At 48.3% G+C, this 21,251-nt stretch overlaps 1 protein-coding gene across 1 annotated transcript in view; it reads left to right on the forward strand.

Annotated features, from left to right (window-relative positions):
- Positions 1-21,251, forward strand: part of CACNG4 (calcium voltage-gated channel auxiliary subunit gamma 4) — a 43,469-nt gene that overhangs the window by 16,989 nt on the left and 5,229 nt on the right. The window contains exons 2-3 of the mRNA XM_056326683.1: positions 16,022-16,105; positions 21,098-21,238. Of these exons, the coding sequence (XP_056182658.1) occupies positions 16,022-16,105; positions 21,098-21,238 (225 nt within the window). The remainder of the gene's footprint in view (positions 1-16,021; positions 16,106-21,097; positions 21,239-21,251) is intronic.

The following is a 21,251-nucleotide window of genomic DNA, read 5'->3' on the forward strand; positions in this document are numbered from 1 at the left end:
GCATTTTCGTTTTGTGCTGTTGCTCACACAGTTAACACACACAAACCTGTACCCTCCAGCTCTCCAAAACCTTGGTTCATACCGTCAAATAAATTAATACGATATTCAGAAATTTATTTTGAAAACCTTAAAAGAAGAAGGTTTATTACTTGAACTTTCACTTTAAAAATACCGTGCTTCTCAGCATTTCATGCCAGACTTTGTCCGGTCCAGCCAAAGGGGCAGATTCTTCACAACACTTACATGTGCGGCTGGTCCTGCCAGCACTAGAATTGGAGATATTTGCAGGAGAGAAGATCCTTAAAGTGAAGAAATGCAGGATGAGGATCTAAGTTTACCATAACAGCTGGAAAGAACTTAGTAAAATGAAATTCAGTATCTGCTGCTGTAGATCTCCCAGGTTTTAAGCTTCCGAGGCAGGCGGTGATTTTTAAGCAGAATTTTAACTTGCACGTACATGAATTATTTCTAGTGACTTGCTCAAAAATAGCAATTTGAGCCTGATTCGCAATGTACTTACACAGGGCTGGAGTGCGGCCAGGCAGCCTGCCCATGCCTGGGCGCACGAAACTTTCTGCACACACCTGAACAAAATACCCCTGCTTGGCTCTGGCACGGCGGGCTGGGGACACGCTCCCGGTGCCCCTCGTCCCTCCCCTGGCACGGATCAGCAGGGAACGGACAGAGTTCGGGGTGCAGACATCTCACCAGGGTCTGAGCCAGCGAGGGAGAGCTGTAGCTCGTTGCCAAGAGAGGCTAATGGCAAAGTGCTGTCCCCCGAGAGCAGGGGAGCATCATGCTGCGTGACTCAGAGGCACAGCTGAGTCACAGCCTCCCCTGGCTTCTCCTGTGATGGGAATGGGTTAGACACCGTATTCGAGATTGTGCTTGAAGTCACGATCCAAATCATTGTGTTCAGGCTCCTCATTTGCTTCACAGGGAGAAAGTATGTTGCACTTGGAGAAGAAAAAGGAGTCTGTGGTGCAGGAAACCCACCTCCTGGATTCCCACTCCTGAGAGCACTGTTAGGAAAAAAAGAAATCCAACAAAAAACACCTTTAAAGCACAAAGGGGTGACAGTATCTCCGCTGGAGCCCCTCAGAAGTCGGTGAAGGTACACCTGGCATATTGAGTATTTGCCGGTTAGCAGGACGCATCAGCTAGGATAGCCTGGGGCGTGCGGAGCTGCTGTGGAAAAGCGTTGGTGTCTCATGAGGGTACGGCTGTCCTGCTCGGGAATACTTTGGAGCAGATCTTCAGGGGGGGTTAGGTGTTGCCATGCCTAAAATGAGCAACTCAGCCTACAAACCCCAGCGCCCTGGACAATACGGGACACTGGAGAGTAGAGCTCATGAGCTGGACCCTAATGGTGAGCAGGCTGGCACCAGACCCCAGCTCTGCAAACCCACAGGGCTGGTGTATGGGGCTGTGCTCGTCCCGAGGGATGGACATCACATGTATGAGTCCTCTGGATGGAGTCACGGCAGAGCAGGCATGTATCGGTGGATCCCCTCGGATACTGGCACTTCCCTCGCAGCACCGTTAGAGTTAAGTGTCACGGCAGATCTTCGCTCTCCGGTAGATATTTGCTGGCACATAACCTGGTGAATCCAGGCTATAGAGCATAAGTGATCTATAGTCACTAGGCAAACTTTCTCAAGAGCTTATTTAGGAGAGAAAGCCCTGATGCATCGGCAGCGCTGTGTGCAGGAGAGCTGCTGGAGCCGGCTGATATTTCGACACGACTGAGTATTTTTAGAGCCATCCTATGGTGCAGGATTTTTAACTTCCATTTCACAGCCCTTGAAGCCTGGCAAACTTTCATTAACATTTGATGCCTTGAAGTCATGCGAGGTCTGGGGGAAAAGGGAGAGAGGAAGGAGGAAAAAGAAATACACCTTTTTTGGAGCATGTAGTTTGCCAAGTTGCTGTGAAGCTTAGAAAAAGCCTCCGACCCCTATTCTTTGTACCTGGTGCTCTTAAGGTACCCAAACCATTCCGAGAGCATAGGTAGAATCCCAAACCATGGCTGTGTGGGAGAGTCTTGCTTAATTAAAAGTTAAGTTAACATCTTAAATACCTGGAGTCTCTCTGGCCCTTGGGGAGACTGAAGCACTTTTTAAACAGAGTGCTCTCCACCTTGGAAGGATTATGCCACTCTTCTTCATCCATTATTAGGCAACTTTGCTAATATAAAGCTCTTTGACCCCTAAATCCCCAAACTATTTATAAGCCATCATGTCTCCATCCTGGAGAGGAGAACCTGGGACATGGAGCAGTTAAAGGATTTGCTCCCAATTCCCGCTGCGCGTGCTGCCATTTCTGCTCAGCACCAAGTAAGGCTTTTCTCCCTGAATTTGTACACGGTGAAAACTGTGCTTCCCTGGCTACGAGGCAGACTTTCAACTGGAAAATAAATTAACAGAAACTCTGTTTCCCCCACCTCAAATATACAGACGTATACACACACAGACCCAGAGTCTCTTTGCACACAACTGAGATTTTTCATAGGCTGAGGGAGTAGGAAGAAGAGACGTATTTTTGTCTCCTTGGCAAAAATATATTGGCAGCATATCACTGAGTTGTAAAGATTGAGTAAGTACAGGAGCGTGGCCCCGTTAAGAGAAGCGGGTTTTGGAGAGCTGCCCTTGGGCTGCCTGCACCCATCTGCTAGGACCATCATAGGGATGCTGCCCTGGGGGGCTTCGGGGCGGGGGGGGGGACGGGACGGGACACACCCCAAACAGCCCCTGCAGGCTCCTGTGGAGGAAGAGGAGTTTGTAATACCTGAAATGAGGCGCTGTCATCTCTGCATCGCACCAGATGAAATGTCTGAAGGGGAGAGGAGCTGTAAATCTCCCCCTGTGCATGGCACCGTTCCCGGGCAGTCGGAGCCGCTGCCTGCCTCCCGAGCTGCCTACCTCTCAGGAGGTCTGGCCAAGATGGTGACAAACTGGTCCTCTCCTGCTTTCAGAACTCGGGAGGAAATATGGTCCCTGAGATGCTGTTTTACAAGGGCAGGGAGAAAGACAGAGGCCTGGGGAGGGAGGGCTGTGAGGAGTTCATGGCACGGTGGCACCTACCTTCTGCCCAGGCTTCCCAGAAGAAAGGAAAAAGTCTTGGTGGTTCTCCTCCCAGCTGTAAACCTTCCCAGACACTCCCCTGCCATCCTAGGACAGCAAAAAGCAATTAGTGGCTCTGGTTACAAAGATGTGCCTGATGCTGATAAGGGCTGAGTCTGCCAGATACAATATTTAAATCCAGTTCTGCGATCCCAGGCTAGATTGCCCAAAGCCACCAGAACCATTATCCTTCCCCAATGCAGGTAGAGACATTTCAGTGTAAAATGCAATTCTGAAATACTGAAAGTAAACTCAGAAATCTCAACAATAAAATATTTATGCATCTGTGCTTTAGTGCATTGTAATTTTGCATGATATGCTTTGCTTTTCAAGACTGACTAGATTAAGGCACTTCTGATTCATTAAGCACATTTTCCCAAATGCTGTTTCTACAACCATTGTTGGGCCATTGTGTTTAGTCGTATTTATTAGCTGGTGTAACAAGGAAGTTACGTCTTCCATAAACCTGAGAGGAACCTGCTTCAATGTGTTGCTCTGAATCTCAGCAGAGAAGCAAACAGTTCTAATGAATAATTAAAGCTTAAAGAGGTCATGCAGCTTTTGCAGTCTTGTTTTTATTTGTCACTGCTTAGTTTGCATTAGGAAATAGAAAGTTTCAGGTGCAGGAGCCAAATGAAATCCCTTCTACGTGTGTTCATTTATACAGATCTGTTTGGTAGCCATCTCCGGTTTTATGTATTAGGCCATATGTTAACTGTAATAATTTAAATCCGTCCTGGGAATTATAAGTTTCAGGCTCTTAATTTTCATCAGGCAGTGGCGTTGCGCATCCCCTCACCTTCTGTCAGCAGTACGAGCACCGACTTCCCAGCCGGGCAGGACTGTGGATGCAGGCAGAGCTGCTCAGGGAGGACCCAGGTTGCCATCTGGTCCCTGTCTCCACAGGCACCACCAATCTGCCAAGCTCCTGCTCTCCTCCTCGGCCCTTCCTCGCCTCCGGCCACCCACCGCCCACCCTTCCCGTCTCCTCCTCCTCCTCCTCAGCTCCCTCTCCCTCCCACTTTCTTCCAAGCTTCCTTTCCTCCTCCCCTGCGAACCACCTCCCGTTCCTCCCGGCTCTGCCCCGAAGCTCTCCTTCTCCGCCTCCTTTTTCACCTTGCTCTCTGCCTTCCTCCCCCCGAGCTGCTCACCCTTTGCCTTCCCCTCCCAGCCCCTACGGGAGGCTGGCCGCAGCCAGGGACACGCCGTCCTGCCAAGCCACCCTCCACCACCAAACATGCGAGGCACCCGAGCCTGCCAGCATCTGCACCCCCCGGGAGGCTCTGGCACCTTACGGGGTGCACATTCGGCTGGAAACCAGGTATAACCAGATCAGTAGTAACTCTCATTCAAGCTAAAGTCCTTCATATTTCCTTTATCGTTTCTTCTAGGATATATTACACTTGCAAAATAATTTTGTTCCCTTCATTTTTTCATACCAAACCCTATTCTTTCTAACCAGCAGCGCTGTTGTTTGTTCCCAAGGTTAGACATCAGCCCTGAGTATTCAACTAGACCACATGCACCGCACTAACCTCTCCTAGTGGAGTGTCTTCTTCCACTAATACATCATGCAGATGATTTTTTAAACCTTTGCCTTGCATTTCCCAAATCCAGCCATCAGCAGGGCTCGGCAGTTATGCCCCTTTCTCCTCACCTTTAGATTCCCCGATGTCATCTGCCTTGTTTCGGTCCCGCATCACTGGTTGTGCATGATCAATCTCTAGAGGTTCAGCTTCTATGTATAACTGAAGAAGCTGGCATAGGAATGAGGAAGACATACTCCAAAATGCCTGCAGATCCTACTCAAGGTCACTGCGTTATGAAGACAGACATACCACAAACATTCTCTTCAATTAAGATGATCTATGGAGTGAAATTTCCCTATTGCTTCTTCAATATCCAACTATTTTTTTAAATGCCGTCATCTTATGATGAATCACCATGGATTGAAGAGACATGGAATCATTACAAGATTGCAGGAGTGCCCAAATATCCTGAGCAATCCCCATCAGTTAACTAGCGAGGTCCTATATCACTACTTTCTAGTGTAACCTTTGCTTTTTCTTCATAAGAAAAAATTTGTGGTGCATAAGTGAGCCAAAAGAAGGTTTGTAAAGAAAGAGTTCAGTTCTAGATGTCAGGTTGAAGATGTTCCTGCTATTAGAGCAGGCAATAATTCATTTTATGCAGAGATTATGATGATGATGAAGATTATTATTATGATTATTGTTATTGTTATTATTAATGTATATTTAAAGATATATATCTGTGTGTGTATATATATATATATATTAAATTACAAGGTGATGCCTTGTAAGCTTCTGCTACACCATGAGATCTCAAAGAAGTATCGAAAATATGAACCATTTTTCTACTGCCTAGATCTGGAGGGTTTTTCCGTTACATAAGAAGACCGAGCGCATCCTGTGCATGTTACCCCAGACATCCCCAAGGACCACCCAGGTCCTCATTCTGGAGAGTTGTTTCTTAAATTTTAGACTGTGATATGACAACTGCAAACCTTACCTGTTGTGAAATGAGGGTATTTCAGGAACGTGAAAAAATGGCAATTTAAGAGGGTCTAAAAGTAGGAATTAAGAATGAGAAGGCACATGTATGAAAGTTGAAGTGGCAGAAGATACAGGGGACAAAGCATCTCACGTTGTACTGGGTATGTTTCATCTAGTTCGAGAACTATAGTCATTCCCCAGGCATGACCATGACTATGTCTCATATTATAAACTCAGTAGGGACTTTTAAGAGATGTGAATGTCCATTTCCTTAAATTTCCTCCCCCAGGTAGCGCCGAGCCACAATACAGGCTTTATAGACGTGCTGCGATCATAAGAGGTAAAACCATCAAGCCCTGGTTGATCACCATGTTAATGAGGGAGAACTGATGACTTGCTGAAGTAAGGGAAACCATATGGATAAAAACCAAACTATCCCTTAAGGGAAACTCTATTCCAATTGTGCTAGCACAGGAAAACAGCACAGTTTGACAGTGTGAAAATAAACACAATTTGTCATTTTACAGCATATGAACGCTTCATCAGGCAAAATGACTGTCTGTTCTCCAAACTGCATCCGGTACAATTTGGCATTTCAGCCCGTTCATGATGATTGGTGGGGAAATTTCTTCACCGAAAGGGTTATCAAGCACTGGAACAGGCTGCCAGGGAAGTGGTTGACTCACCACCCCGGAGGGATTGAAAAGCCCTGTAGATGTGGCACTTAGGGACATGGGTCAGCGGTGGCCTTGGCAGTGCTGGGTTAGCGGTTGGACTTGACGATCTTAAAGGTCTTTATAAGTCTATGGATTCTATGATGGACTGGCAGCAGCCTGCCTGAATGAGCAGTCTTTGTACTGGTGAATATGTCAGGAAACAATATGTCAAGAACAATGGGGGGGAAAAAAGGTAATTTTGGTCCAAATCAATATATACCTGAATCCTGGCTAGCATACAGGCCACCACAGCTTATTTCCCACTGCTCTCTGAGGTGCTGGAGCGACAATCGCCACTGTGTAGTTACAGCTGTGAATAACGAGTTAGTCTCTGACACACTGTGCCAAAAGCGCTGCTGGCTACTAAAGTACCGCTTTAAATTAAGGCATTTTGGACCAGAATATAAGCAAGAGCTGGAAAGCTGTTGGAGAATGACCTTCAGTTCAAAGCTGTGATGGGTGAAGATGCTTGCCTGAGAAGCCAACACCAACTCCTCGAGTGTTAGACCAATTTCAGCCAAAGTAGAAAAGCCAACTACAGAACTCTAATGGAGGTTTCTAGCCAAGCTCCAAATTTATTTTAAAAGGACAAGGATGATTATATCAGCCACCCAGCAACAGCTTTGGCAAAGTGGTAGCAGAGCAAAGTATGGAGTTGAGTGATGAGCCAAACTTCTGGGCTGCCGGGATAAAGGACTGCGGCATGAAGATGCAGGACGAGACGAGGTGTGAAGGCAGAACACAGCAAGCGTGGGCCGTTGGTGGTAGATAGAAAAGCAGACACAGAGAAGTGAGTTAACAACCTCGTGACAACTAGAAACGCTGACAGTTTCTTGGGACTGAGCCAGGCATGGGAACGTTCGCTCGCCGTGGCAGGGCTAACTTATCTCTGACTTGAAAATGTTCCTCGAGCAGCGTTGCCAGCATTGCCCCCAAAAAATCAAGTCATAGGCAGGTTGAGGAATTGCCCCTATTTCCCCGTGCAGATGCTTTACAAAATGCAAACTGAACATCAGGGCTGGAAGTGCGTCAGGGTTTCTTCCTAGAAAACTCAGAGCTGTTCCCTCAATAAGCTCCATAAACGAGAACAAGAAAGGCTAAAACAAGCCACAGGCACACACCTCTCGCCCCAAAATTTCCCTCACTTTGCCATCCAAGCAGCAGCACAAGAAGACACGGTTAATAAGGAACAAATTGCAAATGGTAGTAGGAACGCACGGAGAGGCTACGGGGGATGCCTGAGCCGTGGTGGCGGAATAACGCAGCACGCTATTTTATCTGCTTTGGCCGAGGAAAGGCAGGTGGGAAAAGGATAGGAGTGTTGCTCAATAACCTCAGTTATCTTTTTATCTATCTGGTTTATGAGAGGAACATTCAAAGAAAATGGAAATTAAGTAGCTCAAAACAACAGGTAACGTAGAATCAACTCTTACCGGCTTCGCTGCTGTCCTGCATTTCCCTGATACCATTGGTATTCACTGTGGTAGCACAAGGACACTTAGTACTCTTGGCAGCAGTTTTGCAATGACTGAAGAGGATTGAAAGGACAGCAGCCAGACACTGTGATGTGTTTTATTAGCTCCCAGATGTGCAGGTGAGGTGAATCTTTGGGAAATGAGTTTCGCAGCCATGGATTTTCTAACATCACTCAAGGTCTCCAATAAAATCTTATAATGGAATAAAAGGCTGTCACAGAATTTTCAAGTCATCTTTGGCAAGCATCTTTTCTGCATCTGTTCATTTCTTACACAGAAATACACGTGCACAACATCTTTGATGATATTTGCCCAGCTGAAAACAGAAGGTCAGCTGCTAGGGCTGTGCGTGCCCACGCGAATTACAACCAACCGAGCCTCTGCGAGCATTTCCCTGGATGCCTCGTGGTGTAGGTGATCCAGAATCTGAAGATGCGTTGCCAGGCTGTACAAAACAGCATTCAGGTGTTAGGTCCCGGATTGCAGCATGCCAAAATAATACTGCTTGAAGAGTAAAATGGTTCAAGCCAAAACTAGAAGTCGCCACCCAGCAGCAGCCTTCCTCACCACTGAAGCAAGATACATCTTCTCCCATGTGCCTAACTTCTTCAGGCAGCGGTGAGCATCCACAGATACTGGAGGAGAACAGCTAAGGCACCACATCTGGGCCACGGGGAATTCAAGAGTGTTGGAAGAGAAAAGGGTGGTGGGTCATGACATGAAGGTCAGACTGCCCAAGCGGGAACCTGGCTGGTTGCTCTTTACGGCTGTGAAATTGGCACTCGCGTCAGTGGAGGTGGCTCTTCTGCAATGCAGAGCATGAGCTCCACTACGGTCTGAGACCACGGCAGAAAAAAGCCATGGAAGGAGTCGAGCAACACAACCTTCATTCTGCGGGGAGATGGTGAAAGGGGAAGCTGCGAGCTGCCTCTGCTTCCAACAGAGAGGGCTTTGTAGAGGAGCACCGAGGAGAGGCTGCAGAGGGCCAAAGGCAATCAGACCAGGCACTGCCACAGCGCAGGCAAGTCGAGGAAAGTGGGTTCTAATGTCCTAGAGCAAATACTTGAGAGCGGTGGTGTAAGACAGTCCCTTCTCTCACAGAAAATCTATGATAAATACAGGAGGGAGCGTTAACCACTGTGTGAAGGCCAGAGGAGAAGTGAAGCGAGGTTAATGGTGGGACTGAGCATGTCAAATGACAAGATAAACTGAGACCTGTTCCTAGAGAAAACGTGCTTTTGCCGGTCTTGAAGAGAATGGCAAGTGCTAAGAATAAAGGCCAGGGTGACAGCAGAGCGCGAGCCCCTGCCAGCACCAGCTCATTTGCAAGTGCGTGGGCAGAAGCAGCTGCGAGCTGCTCCAGTGTGCATCTCCTCCGGCGCCGCTGGTGCCGGGCGCTCTGAGCCCTCGTGAGGTGTTTAACACACCGCGAAGGTGTTTTGCCTTGAAAAACATTACAGAGGAGTAAGCTGGAGCAGGCAGTAAAAGCGACCGGTGGTTACTCACGTGGCGCTGAGGGGACTGGTAGAAAGCTGGGAGCAGCGGAGGGTCTGTAGGCGGCGGAGGGGGGGTACTGGGAAAGGGGGAAATTCACGTCACAGCAGAAGATAAGAAAATAAGAGACCTGAGGAGGAGCTTTTCTTTGCCCACCAGACAATTGAAAATAGATCAAAAGAAGAACCCAAAGGGTTTGTTACAGCTGACAGCTCCTAAGGAAGAAAGTGGGGCAAATTTCATACATTTCAACATTTTAAAATCATTTTCTTTTTGCCCGGAAAGTAGAGGGGGAGCAAAGGGAGAAGACCAGATTCTGAGATCACTGTTACTGGGTGAGACAGATCAGAGTCCACCGCACTGAAATCAGGATCTGGCCCTTGAGTAGGCAGTTCAGCACCCTGCGACGAGAGACAAGTGAAATCTGAGCTACGAGATGAAAGTCGGAGGAAGGAGGAAAGGAGTTTTACAAGGAAAAATAAATGATTATTGTTTCACTGCCTCAACACCTGTAGAGGACCCCAGGTACTAGCAGGGCTCTTCACTGAATTCACCTTCGGGATGAAACAAAACCACAAACTGTCATATGGACAAATATTCCCTGGACTGGCAGGGCTCAGGGGGTGTCAGAGAGCATCCATCTCAAAAACAGCCTCTGCTTTGAAGTTTCCAGCTTCGTGAGGCTCTCACAACAGCCAAACTTTTCTCAAAGCAGACACCCAATAAACGTGTGTTTAACCTCCTGAGGCTTCTTTGCTGGCTCCATCCTCCGTGGCGATGAAGGCGGTGTTACAGCAGCAATGCGGGGTAGCAGATTCACATGGGGTGCGTTTTGCACATGATCTGCATCAATACTTCATGATTTCTTTTATAATGACAGCATTAAAGGTCCTCTGGAGGAGGCTCACAGGGGCTGTGCTCATTCAGGTAACTGAAGGACAGGCTGGTGAAACTCTCAGCAAACAGCAGGAGACAAAGCATCGAGCTCAGGACTGTTTAACGTAGAAAGTGCCAAGTTAGATGAAAACACCTAATGCTATTTCTTGTGGCCTGAGTGGGGAGCTCAGGACTGCAACAGTCCCTGTTCAACCATCAGCACCAGGAAACAGGTTCTGGAAGTAAGAGGAGGTCCATCACCCATTCCTCTTTTCAAGGGTTAGTTCGCGATGAGAGGAATGAAGAGAAAAGAAAGTTAACTGGGCGGCTGCGCTCGCTGCGGTGTGTCAGTCCAGGAGACAGGGGAGCTGTGCCAGTGGAAAATCAAAGAAATGAACGCAGTGCACAGATAGGCTCCACGCTTTAAATTTTGCGTAGACAAACATTTTTTGGCATGTCTGATCTCCTTTGCTCACTATTGCTCAAATCACGCAGCAAAGGATTTCAGAACTTGTCAGCAGAGAAATCTTCCTAAGGAAAAAAAAAAACCAAACTGTTTCCCTTCTCTGCTGGCACAGTCCGGCGCTGGCACACCCTCACTTACTATAAATAAGGGAAGCGCAAAGCCATGCCATTAAGGAAACCCTGTCCCACACGCCATGCTCGGATGGACACTGTGTTCAGATAACTGCTGTTACCACAGCCCTGCTCTGCATGTCACACTTCTCTTGTTGTCTGTGATGCTATCTGTCAGTCAGCCTTCCCTGTGCTGATATATTCTGAAAATTTGTCATTTAAACATTCAGATATCCAAGGGTAGTGGTAAATCGGGCTAACGGTTGCGCTGGAACCGAAGCACAGCATTTAATCACAGAATAGGTGCAATGAGTGGAAGCATCAGGCCACGTTTCCCGTGGTTCCTTACTAATTGTCTCATGTTTAATATACAGGCAGCTCCTTGCAACTTGTATTCCCTGTACCTGCAAGCACTTACTGTCAAATGATCTTGAAAATCATTTCCTTCCACATCTTCATCCCAGAAGACCCACATTTGCCAGAAAGAAATCAGCTGGTTGGAGGATTTGAGGCTAGACAATTATGGGGCATGTTTACCTGCCTGCAGGTAACTGCTGTAGCCGTACGACCACTTCTGCCGCTGACATTCATAGCACTCATTCCGTCCGTATAACCCCCGCAGGAGAAAACCCTGCTCCACTCTATTAATAGCGTGCATGTGTGCACACAAGGTATCCGTAGCTGCTCAAGAGCTACAAGAATGCGGCACGTTGGCAGGGATGAGTTTGATCCAAGGAGGTCGCAGGTGTCTGGTGTCCAATGAGAAAACAAGAAAGGCTCCTCAACCAAGCCCCCAAACCGATGTCTTACTGCATAGTGTCACCAACAAGGGTGGGGGAGAGGGCTGGAAGATGAAGTAGTTAATCGAGCAATAGCGCTGCACAAGCTTTGACGGAGAAGGAGGTGGTGGCTCGCCCCATGTCCACCGCTGCTATCAGATATCGCCTCCTGTAAGCTCGTGTAAGGGGATGTCCCCCGCAGACAGGGTCCTCTGCTGCAGAGCTGCTAGCATCTTGCATGGTGGAAACCTGCTTTAAATGCCAACTGAACGCTAACGTTACGGGAAGATCTTGTTGTATATAGCTTTCAAGATTAGGGCGGGGAGAAAAGTACAGCCTGCCTTGGCAAATATTGTCCGAGATTTAAATGCTCTCTCTTCCAGTGCCGATTTGTGCAAACACTTCCAGGGCATCAGGGAATGATGTCACTGATAAATACTAACCACGGGAAACGGCTGTTGGGAAGACGTAGCCAACAACAACGTGATCATGTAGTGCATGGCCACAAACAAAGTTAACAAGTGTTTGCATCCTACAGCACTGACCATCGCTCTCAGTCATGAAAAACTAACCCCTCAGCGAACTATTCTGCAGTGGTACAGGCAGGATTATTAAAGGATTGCTTGAGAAAGAGCAAGGAGAAGGTAGTATGTCATCAGAATTTAGGATCACTACTTTGATTTACTGATGAAAACTCTATGTACTTTGAGATCTCAAACCCCAAAACAAAGCTTAATCTTCACTTAGGCACTACAGTTGCCTCCCTTATCACATTATCTGAGTACATCACACTGTAATTACAGTTATCTGAGCAACACTTAGTGAGACTGGCAAGTATTAACCTTGTCACAGAAGCCCTTGAACATAGAGTAAAACTGAGTCAGAAACAATTTTTACTTTTTCAATGCCCGCTGTAACCAGTGGGGGGGAAAAAATGTCCTTACACCATCAGCAACACTTCCAAAAATCTGCCTCTGCATTATCATTAACTCAGATCCTGAAGTCCTAGCTCAAAATTCAGAACAAAGATGTTATTATTATGAGGGAAAAAAGGCCTTATAATATTTGTATTTCTAAAAGCATCATTTAAAACATATCAGTAATCATTCAAAGAAAGGAATAATACTCACAGCATCTCAGTGGGATATTATGGCTTACTCTCAAGAGATATCCAGAAGTACTTCTCAATATTTTAGTATCTGTTAGGCAGTGATTGCAGTTTATTTATCTCTCTCTAGTGGGTACAGCAGTAGGAGATAAATATTCCATCTCCCTCTCCCAAGGGTATAAGGGACTGCAGCCCCATACTCAAGTGAAGAAGGAAGTCTCTCTTCCACATCACATCCTGGTGTGGAAGTGGCCCACGTCTGCCTTCTGGAGCATGGCCCAGTGGCCGCCTTTGGCTGCATGTTTCTTTGAGGCATCCCCTTGTGAAGCCGTCGAGAAGAGCTTTGAGGAGTCCGGACCCTGTGCAGATGCTGCAGGGTGGTTGCTACTGCATGGAATTGAGGCGTTCCCTTTTCTGGCACCTCTTCTATTTCATGGCTTTTATTCTTTTGCATTGCTTCGCACGCTGGGGCGGGGAGCTGGGTATGTCACCAAATCTTCGTTTTGTTTTTGTTTTTTCATGCTTAAGTACAAGTCAAACTTTGTGCCTTTAAAGCTGACCACTGCTTCGGTAGCTTCTACCCAGCTAGTGTTAGTTTTTCCCAAATCTGAGTTTTGAAGTCCGTCATTATGCAATAAAAAAAGGTATTGTTACATTTCCTGGCAATATTCTGTTTCTGATACATTGTGGGTTAAAAGAGCCCTCAGTACCCGACAGATCACCAGAGTTCTTGATAGCAACTTCAGGCTTCACTGAGAGTTTAATAAGCTGCTGCTGAGTTATGATACACCTGTGAAGTTTATGGAAAACATTTATCCAGCCTGCTGCTGTTAGCGGCTATCAAATCCTGTAGGCACTAGAGAGGACCCTGAACCAATATCTGTGCTCTGAAGTACAGCAGAAATACTGGGAAGAATATTTTGGGTTCCCAGGCTTTGGTACAGGTCCAAATTTCACAGTCATTTGCTATTTCTATAAAAAGTTGGCCAGAATGACCAATCTCGGAATTCCTAAAAACTGGAAATAGAAAGGAACTCTCAAGCTTACCTAGAATTTTCTGTTTGGGACTAATTATCCTCTTTTTTTTTTGCCTCTGCTGGACTTGCTAATACTCTCTCGTGTGGAAGGTTCCAGATCTAAGCAGCAGGAGCTGCAGGTCCCAGCCATAGCAGAGGAAGAGCGCAGGCGCTGCTCGTGCCGGCGCGCCCCGTCCTGCCGCAGCCTGGCAGCCCTGCAGTGGAAGGGATGGCGAGGGGATGGCTGCGTGGCCTCAGGGAAGCTCCTGCTGAGGCTGGATAATGTAAGGCCATTCTACAGGGGTCAGACCCCTCCATCAGTCCATCAGTGCTGCAGACACAAGAGGCTGGGGAGCATTCCAGCCCTGCAGACGGCTTGTCTCTTAACTCTGGAAGCAGGACATCAGTTTGGGTTGTTGCCCACCTCCACATGCCGTGGACGTGCAGGTTCCCAGAGCAGCTTTCCACGGATGGAGCTCTCTGCTGATGCCCCTGCCTGTCTGCGTGGAAGCTGTGGGAGCTCAGGTCCCTGTGATGCTTCTGCTGTTGTATCAGCTCTGGATGAATTCAACCAACTACCTTAAAAGTTATTGCAGAAATACATCCCGGCTGAGAGACGGCCCCACCTATACGCACAAAAGCACAGAGTCACTGCAAAGCCTATTTCCATAGGAAATTAGGGTGAGGAGACTATTGATACTTTTTTCTTAATCAATAGGAGAGGATAAAAATCATACTCTGTATTGCCTCTGAACTGGCATGCCATAACAGAGAGACTCAAAGAAATGACCATCCAGTCTCAAAGGCCCTGTTATGCTGGGAGTGAATTAGTTTCATTGTGTCAACTGCCATAAAAATAAGCACCGGGATCTTTAAAATCTGAATTTTGGATAGCCCTGCTGGAGAGCCATCAGGAGCAACAAGCCAGCTGATGGCAAACAGAGGGAGGCATGGGCAGAGGTGCTTAGCAGGAGCAGTCCCAGCTGAAGCGCTCCCGTCACCTGGCAGGCAGGACAGGTGTGTCACCTCCAGATGTGGCATCAGCCACTTTCTTGTTCACAGCCTTTGAAGTGCTGTGCTGAGAAAGCCTGAGCCGTTACCGCAATTAGAGTAGATACATCATTTACTGGAGGAATTAAACGCACAGTAGCAAACCTGCAGTTGACACTCACAGGGTGCAATTTAAATCCTCCGGATTAGTAATTCTTTTGAGATCTTTGTAATCATCGGTAATAGGTAGTGAAATAAATCCACATTTATATCCTACAGACTGCAGCTGTGCTTCTGTTAAAGCAGTATTAACTGGTGGGGTTTAAATCCTTCTGCCAGCTCGAGCTGTAAGCACCGCAGCTCCTGTGCAGAGGATAACTCATCCTGGGTGATGGATGCTCCTGAGCATGAAAGCGCTGGTTAATGAATAATGAAAGCACCAAGGCAGAGTCGCACCTCAGGGCTTCGCTCCTGCAGTACGCTCTCTGGGGAGGTCCCCGTGCAGCTCGCCATGCAGCACCTCCCCAGCTGCAGCCGAGCCTGGATGTGGCTATGGATAACCATCGTAGAAGATAATACAAAATACTAATTAAAGCTTTATGCAGATGGACAAAGTGCCGAACCTCATCTTGTTTGGTCGACTGAGGGATTCACCTCGCCCCCTCTGGCGTTGTTCCTGCAGGTATCAGGAGCGCACACTCGCACCCTGACTTACTGCACAGGCTCCCGGTTAACTAAACAAATATGCCATTAAAAGCCGAGCCAACCTTGAGGGGGACATGTGGCTTTAAATTGCAGCAGGAGGAGATTTATGGACTTGTTTTCCAAAGCCTAGAGAGTACCTGAAGAGGCCTCAGACTGTTCAACATCTACCGGCTCTGATAAGGGAAGCCAGCGCTCCCCTCGGGATGAGACGGGAGGGGTGATGGGTGCTGGATTGGCACCTGGCTTTGCCACGGAGCCCCCGCCACAGAGCAGGGACCCAGAGTGACAGTCGCTCCAGGCACAAAAAGCAGCTTTGTGAATTCAGTATGTTTGTAAGATAAGCACGGCATTGATAAAGTAAAGCACAGAGAGGTTAAAAAAACTCAGGAGAACTGTATTAGTGGCAGACTGGCGAAAAGAGCCCAGGAATCCTGGCTCTCCCTTCCTTCAGCTGGCCTTCAGCCCAATCTGCCCCAGATTCGTGACCTTAGAGGTGGTTTCTCGATGGCATAAAAAACCCCAGTGACCAACACTACAGACAAATAATTTACTTAAACAGCCTGGGAGGGAAAGGAAATAAAACAGAGCTGGCAGAAGCGCATCTACCTGGTTCTATTCCTTATGTGTCATGTTTGCTTTGTTTTCATTTAGGAATCTACAAAGGACATTGCTTCCGAATCAACCACTTCCCTGAAGATAATGACTATGACCACGACAGCTCAGAATACCTTCTCCGTAAGTGAACAGTAACCCCTAATGCACAGGTTTACCAGGCAGGCCAGAGGGAATTCCCTGGGTGCCTCTACTGTAGAGTGCCACCCAGGTCTTATTCATGGCAAGAGACTGGCCCAAACTGGGTGGCACAGAGCAGTGGTGATGTATGTCCAGTTCACGCTGCGGATGGTGCAGTTGTGACCCTTGGGGACCCCCGTTTCAAGGGTTTTCTTCAGCCAGGGGGACACCCATGTTACTCTTTAAACATTATATGGAAAATTTCCAGATGAAAACTACAGCTATTATTCCCGGATGGGCGAAGGTGTATTTATCTGATAAGTGCATCAAAGCAGGTTTGAGGAGTGGGTTCCAGCCCGTTAGGAAGCTTTTCCTAATGCTTAAACTCAACCCTTATGCAAGCCTCATCCTTTGCAGCTGCCGAGCCACCTCCCCCTGCAGTGAAATTGCTGCACTGTAGGAAGGAAGCTGAAATTTCTGCAGCTAACAGCAAAATCTCAGCAAAACACAGGCTGTGGCTTCCCTGCGTGGCCAGCCAGCCATTGCTGCTCTGGGCTGGCCTGCAACCAGCCACAGAAGTCGTTCCGTACCCCAGCCCAGTTGCTCAAAAGAAGGGCAAGGGTTTCATCTCCTCCAGATGAGCGTTCGCTCAGCTGATGGGAAGTTTCGGAACTCAAGCGTGAAACCTCATGAATCCTGCAAAGTTTGAGGCAGATTTCCCCTTCCCCAGAGGACACCTTGCCTAGCTGTTGCTTTTGAACATTCTGAGCAGCCAAGCTGAAAGCAGTGCCCTTTACCAGAGAAGGAACCGCAGTTCACAAGGTGCTGGGAAACCTTCAGGGAGCAGCGAGTGACGCTGCTGGCTGAAACCCCCGGCGAGGCAAAACACTTCTCAATTACACTGCTGTTAATTACCTGAAACACCACTCAGAGAACCGCTCTGCCCTTCTGCTCACTACTGGAAAACAACTTCCAGTTGTTAAGACAAGAAGAGAGAAACAAAATTTATGAAAAGTATGTTTTACCAGAAAACCCAGCTTTTTTTTCATCTTTACTCTTGTCAATTCAGATCAGTCACAGCGCTCGGGTGACGTGATTTCAGTGCTCAGGCGCAGGCGGGCGAGCAGAGTGTGAGCACAGCTGCATTTATCTTTCATACAAAGCCTTGGAACTAATGTTAAATTGATGCCAAGTCAGCTTTAGGAAACAAACGTCATTAGCAAAAGGACTGTAAAGGAAAGAGGAATTAAGTAGCATCTTGATAAAAGCGCTTGGAGAGAAGGGAGAAGACAGTCTCGGGCTCCGCAGTAAGGCAAGAGCTTGGTGAATTGTTTGCAAGGCTACTTGTGATGGGTGTTCCTAAAAGCTTTTTCAAAGGAGACTAAGTACAGATGTTAAGAACCAGTTGGTCCAACCTTTATGTGTTCCGCAGAATCGGCCTGGAGCAGCTCCCCCAGCAGAGGAGAGCTCGTTCTCCCGCACTCGGCACAAACAGGACTCCTTCACTTTAACCTTCGTAAAAAAAAACTGCGGCTCCACTTAAAATGCATACGGTTGATTTAGAGATTACTGAAAGGTTGTGACCTAAATCCAGGGGAGATGAGCTCATCCCTATATGTAACGGGGACCGAATCATTGTCTAAGGCAAGAGGGTATCTGCATCCTGTTCCAGAGACGTGAGCCCTTCCGTCCCAGTGTTGCCCTCTGTGCAACACCTTTGCAATCGGCTGTTTCTGTCACTCACTGTGCTTTTTAGCCATTTCTGGGCACAAGTTTCTCAGAGGGCCACGTCGGGCGTAACCCTTATTTCACCTGTCTGGCATAGACAAGCGACCAACGCTGTGTGCATCTTCTGAAAGAGCAGTACGAGTGGTCTCAGCCTGCTCCACAGGGGCCAGTCTGACACAGGCTTCAGATAAACGTAAACGTGGTGGTTCTAACAGAATCGATGGTTCAAAACCCTGTTGAATTCAGTGAAAAAAAGACTGGGTTTAGGAGAATTGGGTCTGGGATGAGGTAGGAGCAGGAGTTTGGATTTTGCCCTGTTGGCATTGAGGCTGCTCCCTGTGAAACCAAGCAAGCAACAGCCACAGTGCCAGCGCACGCCTGCAGAGGAGCTCAAACAAGACCCTCCTAGGGGCCCATCCCCGTGACCACACACGCCGACCTGCGTGCCTGACTCGCTGCCCTTCCCATGTCTGTGCAGAGCCCCAGCAAGCGACCACGGGATCGCTGCCGTGCATGGGAAGCCCACACGTCCCCGGGGCTGCCACCCACGCATGTGCCCTGGCTTCCCTCCGCTCCTGCCATTCTGCAGCCGCCCCCCAAGCTGCCCCGAGCCAGCACGAAGCACATCCACCCCCCCCTTGGCAGAAGGGGGGATTTCAACCATACTCATCCTCGCTGCCTGCGTGAGGATGGCAGGGCTCTGCTGCGGTGCAGAAGCACAGCCATGAGGAGGGGGACTGGGCACCTCGGGCGTGTCTACACCTTCACGCACTTCTTCCCTGCGTGCTGTAGCGTCCCCTTTTTAAAGCCGTTGGCTTGGCTCCTGCCTTTCGGAGAAGAAAAAAAGCACAAGCAGCACACTGGGGTGCAGAGCCCCGTGGGGAGCAGCAGCATGGTGCGCTGCGGCGGTTCACCGAAGGAGGTGTCACAACGCATAGCGGTGCAGAGCAGCCGATGCAAACAGACAGGACGGTAAACAAGAAAAAAAAAAAAAAAAAGAAAAAAAAAAGCAGGGGAGAAAGCAAAATCCAGATTGCCCTAATGTTTTTTGATGTGCTGCCATTTTATTACCACTATCAGGAGACATATGTAAATTCTACATGGTACCTATGAGCATCCTTTTAAATTTCAGAGCTAAAAGTGTATGTTGTATCAAAAAATATACTGTAGAGTTTTACAGGAAGAGAACACTGTGTGTTTTGTTTCTCTTCACATTAATTACCTGCTACAGAAAAATTCTCTCTGGAGATTATTGCTACAAGTAGAACAACCCACCCTCTATACTTGGTGTGTCTGGGAAGATCCTTCCGATGGTATCACTGAAGCACTTTAGGAAAGATCTTTGATTTAATTGAAATCATTATAAATAGGATGGCCGTAAAATACAGGACACAACCAGAAAGGGTGGGCCACGGTAGATTTTAAGCCCGTGCTGCCTTTTGCCAGGACACTAACAGACAGATGAGGATTTGGGGTGCCTCCGCATCCAGCAGCCCAGAGACAGATGCTGAATCTTGTTTTAATAATTAATTGACTCTAAAAACTGACCCAAAAGTCGAAGTACTGTTACTTCATCCCACACACGTGGGTACACCCAGGACAACAGCACGGGCTCTCAGCACCCCGTGGGCTTTTGATTAAAGACGTTGCACCCTCACTACTTGGATTTGCCAATTCCTGCAAGACGCTGTCTGAATAGTAATGCGTCTGTCTGAATTGGGTTTAGATCCAGCCAGAAAATGCCCCGTCTGTAAAGGACACATGCAGCGGCGTTGCTAGTTTTTGGTGGGAGACGGACTTTTCTCGCTGTTTCAAATCGATACAGGCATAAGCCTCCCAAGCAGGGACTGTCTTTTTTTATTTTACATTTGCACCATCCTAATGAGGCTGGGCCCATAGCGGGGGCTCCTGGGGGCTTTGCAATGCCGTTACGAAATGCCCAGTCCTGTCCCTCTTGCAGTCAGCAGAGTTTTGCCACCAGTTACCAGGGGAATCGTTAGGAAGCGATTCACTAAGTTGGGAACGCCACAGCCATCAAAAGTAAAATGAGAAAGCATCAGCTGGAACATCTGGCTGTTTCTCCTCGGGAAGCAGGCGCCGCTCGCTGTGCGTGTCAGCCAGGAGGATGGCACCCGGGAGGGACCGCGGTGCTGCCGGCACCGCATCAGCAGTCGGGCCAGATGGTGGGTTTCTCCTCTCCCTGCGCTCAGCCCCCCCGTGTGCCGGGGGGCGGGGGGGGCACCTCTTCGGGCTTCCCCGTGGCCTGGCACCCACTCACCCTCCTGGGCTGCCCCCTGCGCCTTTGCCTTGCCACGGCCCCCCGCCCCAGGGCAAGCCTGTTTTCCAAAGCACCTTATCTCCCCTTCTTCCAAAAAAATCCACTGGCTATAACAACATCACTCCGTTCCTCACTCTGCCTCTCTGGAATGCCTGCCAGGGTTTACCCCTTCGGTTTTTATAGTACAGACATCTCTCTTCTTGTGCTTGTTTATTTTTTCTCAGCCCTTTCACTCCCTTACTGCCACTTCCCTTTTGATTGCTGCTTACTCTTGGGGTGACCTGACTCGGGAAGCCAGCTTGAAGTGGTGGTTGTTGGTTTTTTTTTTTTCAGGGAATTTATAGCCCACACTGGTGAATGGACTAAAGCATACAGAATCTTAAATGACTCTACTTAGCTGTCAGGAAGCTAAACACAAACATCCGAGATGCACTTGTTAAAATTTCTTCCTCAGAAATCGGAAAGGTTTCAATGTCCTTAATATTCATCAAAAGAAAAAGGGGTTATTAGCTGCGCTCCCCAGGAACGCGGATGCCGCGGGCTTCCCAAGGTGTAATTTGCTCACCTTGTGCACGTGTGGAGGAGCCGGTCCCCCCACTCAGGCCATCCCCCCACGTTGCAGGGTTCATAGCCAGCTCATGAATTTTTCACTGCTGTTCCCCGCGTGATGCTGGATCTTGCTGTCACTTCCCACATGCTCTGCCAGAAGCGTTCCGTACGCGGTGGCATCAGCTGATGGCAACAACGCTGGGCTTCCTAGGAGAAGGCTCAAATTAGTGAACTTAGTTAAGAGTGTCAGTGTCCCACTGGCTGCCTACGCGTGGCCTTGGCTCCCAAAAACGTGCCCAGAGATGCAGAATCAGTGATCATTCCAGCAAAAGCCCGGAGGGGGGGGGGGGGGAGTTGAGATGTGGTACTCTGGCAGTTACAAACCCTTGCACCCAAGGAGCATCTGAAATGATTCCTGTCTGTCTGGGCTCTCCCTCCAGGCATTGTCCGTGCCTCCAGTGTGTTCCCCATCCTAAGCACAATATTGCTGTTGCTGGGAGGACTCTGTGTCGGAGCAGGAAGGATTTACAACAGCAAAAACAACATTATTCTCAGCGCTGGGATTCTCTTTGTTGCAGCAGGTATGTTCTCCTT

The sequence above is a fragment of the Falco biarmicus genome, chromosome 1 (assembly GCF_023638135.1).
Source record: "Falco biarmicus isolate bFalBia1 chromosome 1, bFalBia1.pri, whole genome shotgun sequence".
Classification (NCBI taxonomy): Eukaryota; Metazoa; Chordata; class Aves; order Falconiformes; family Falconidae; genus Falco; species Falco biarmicus.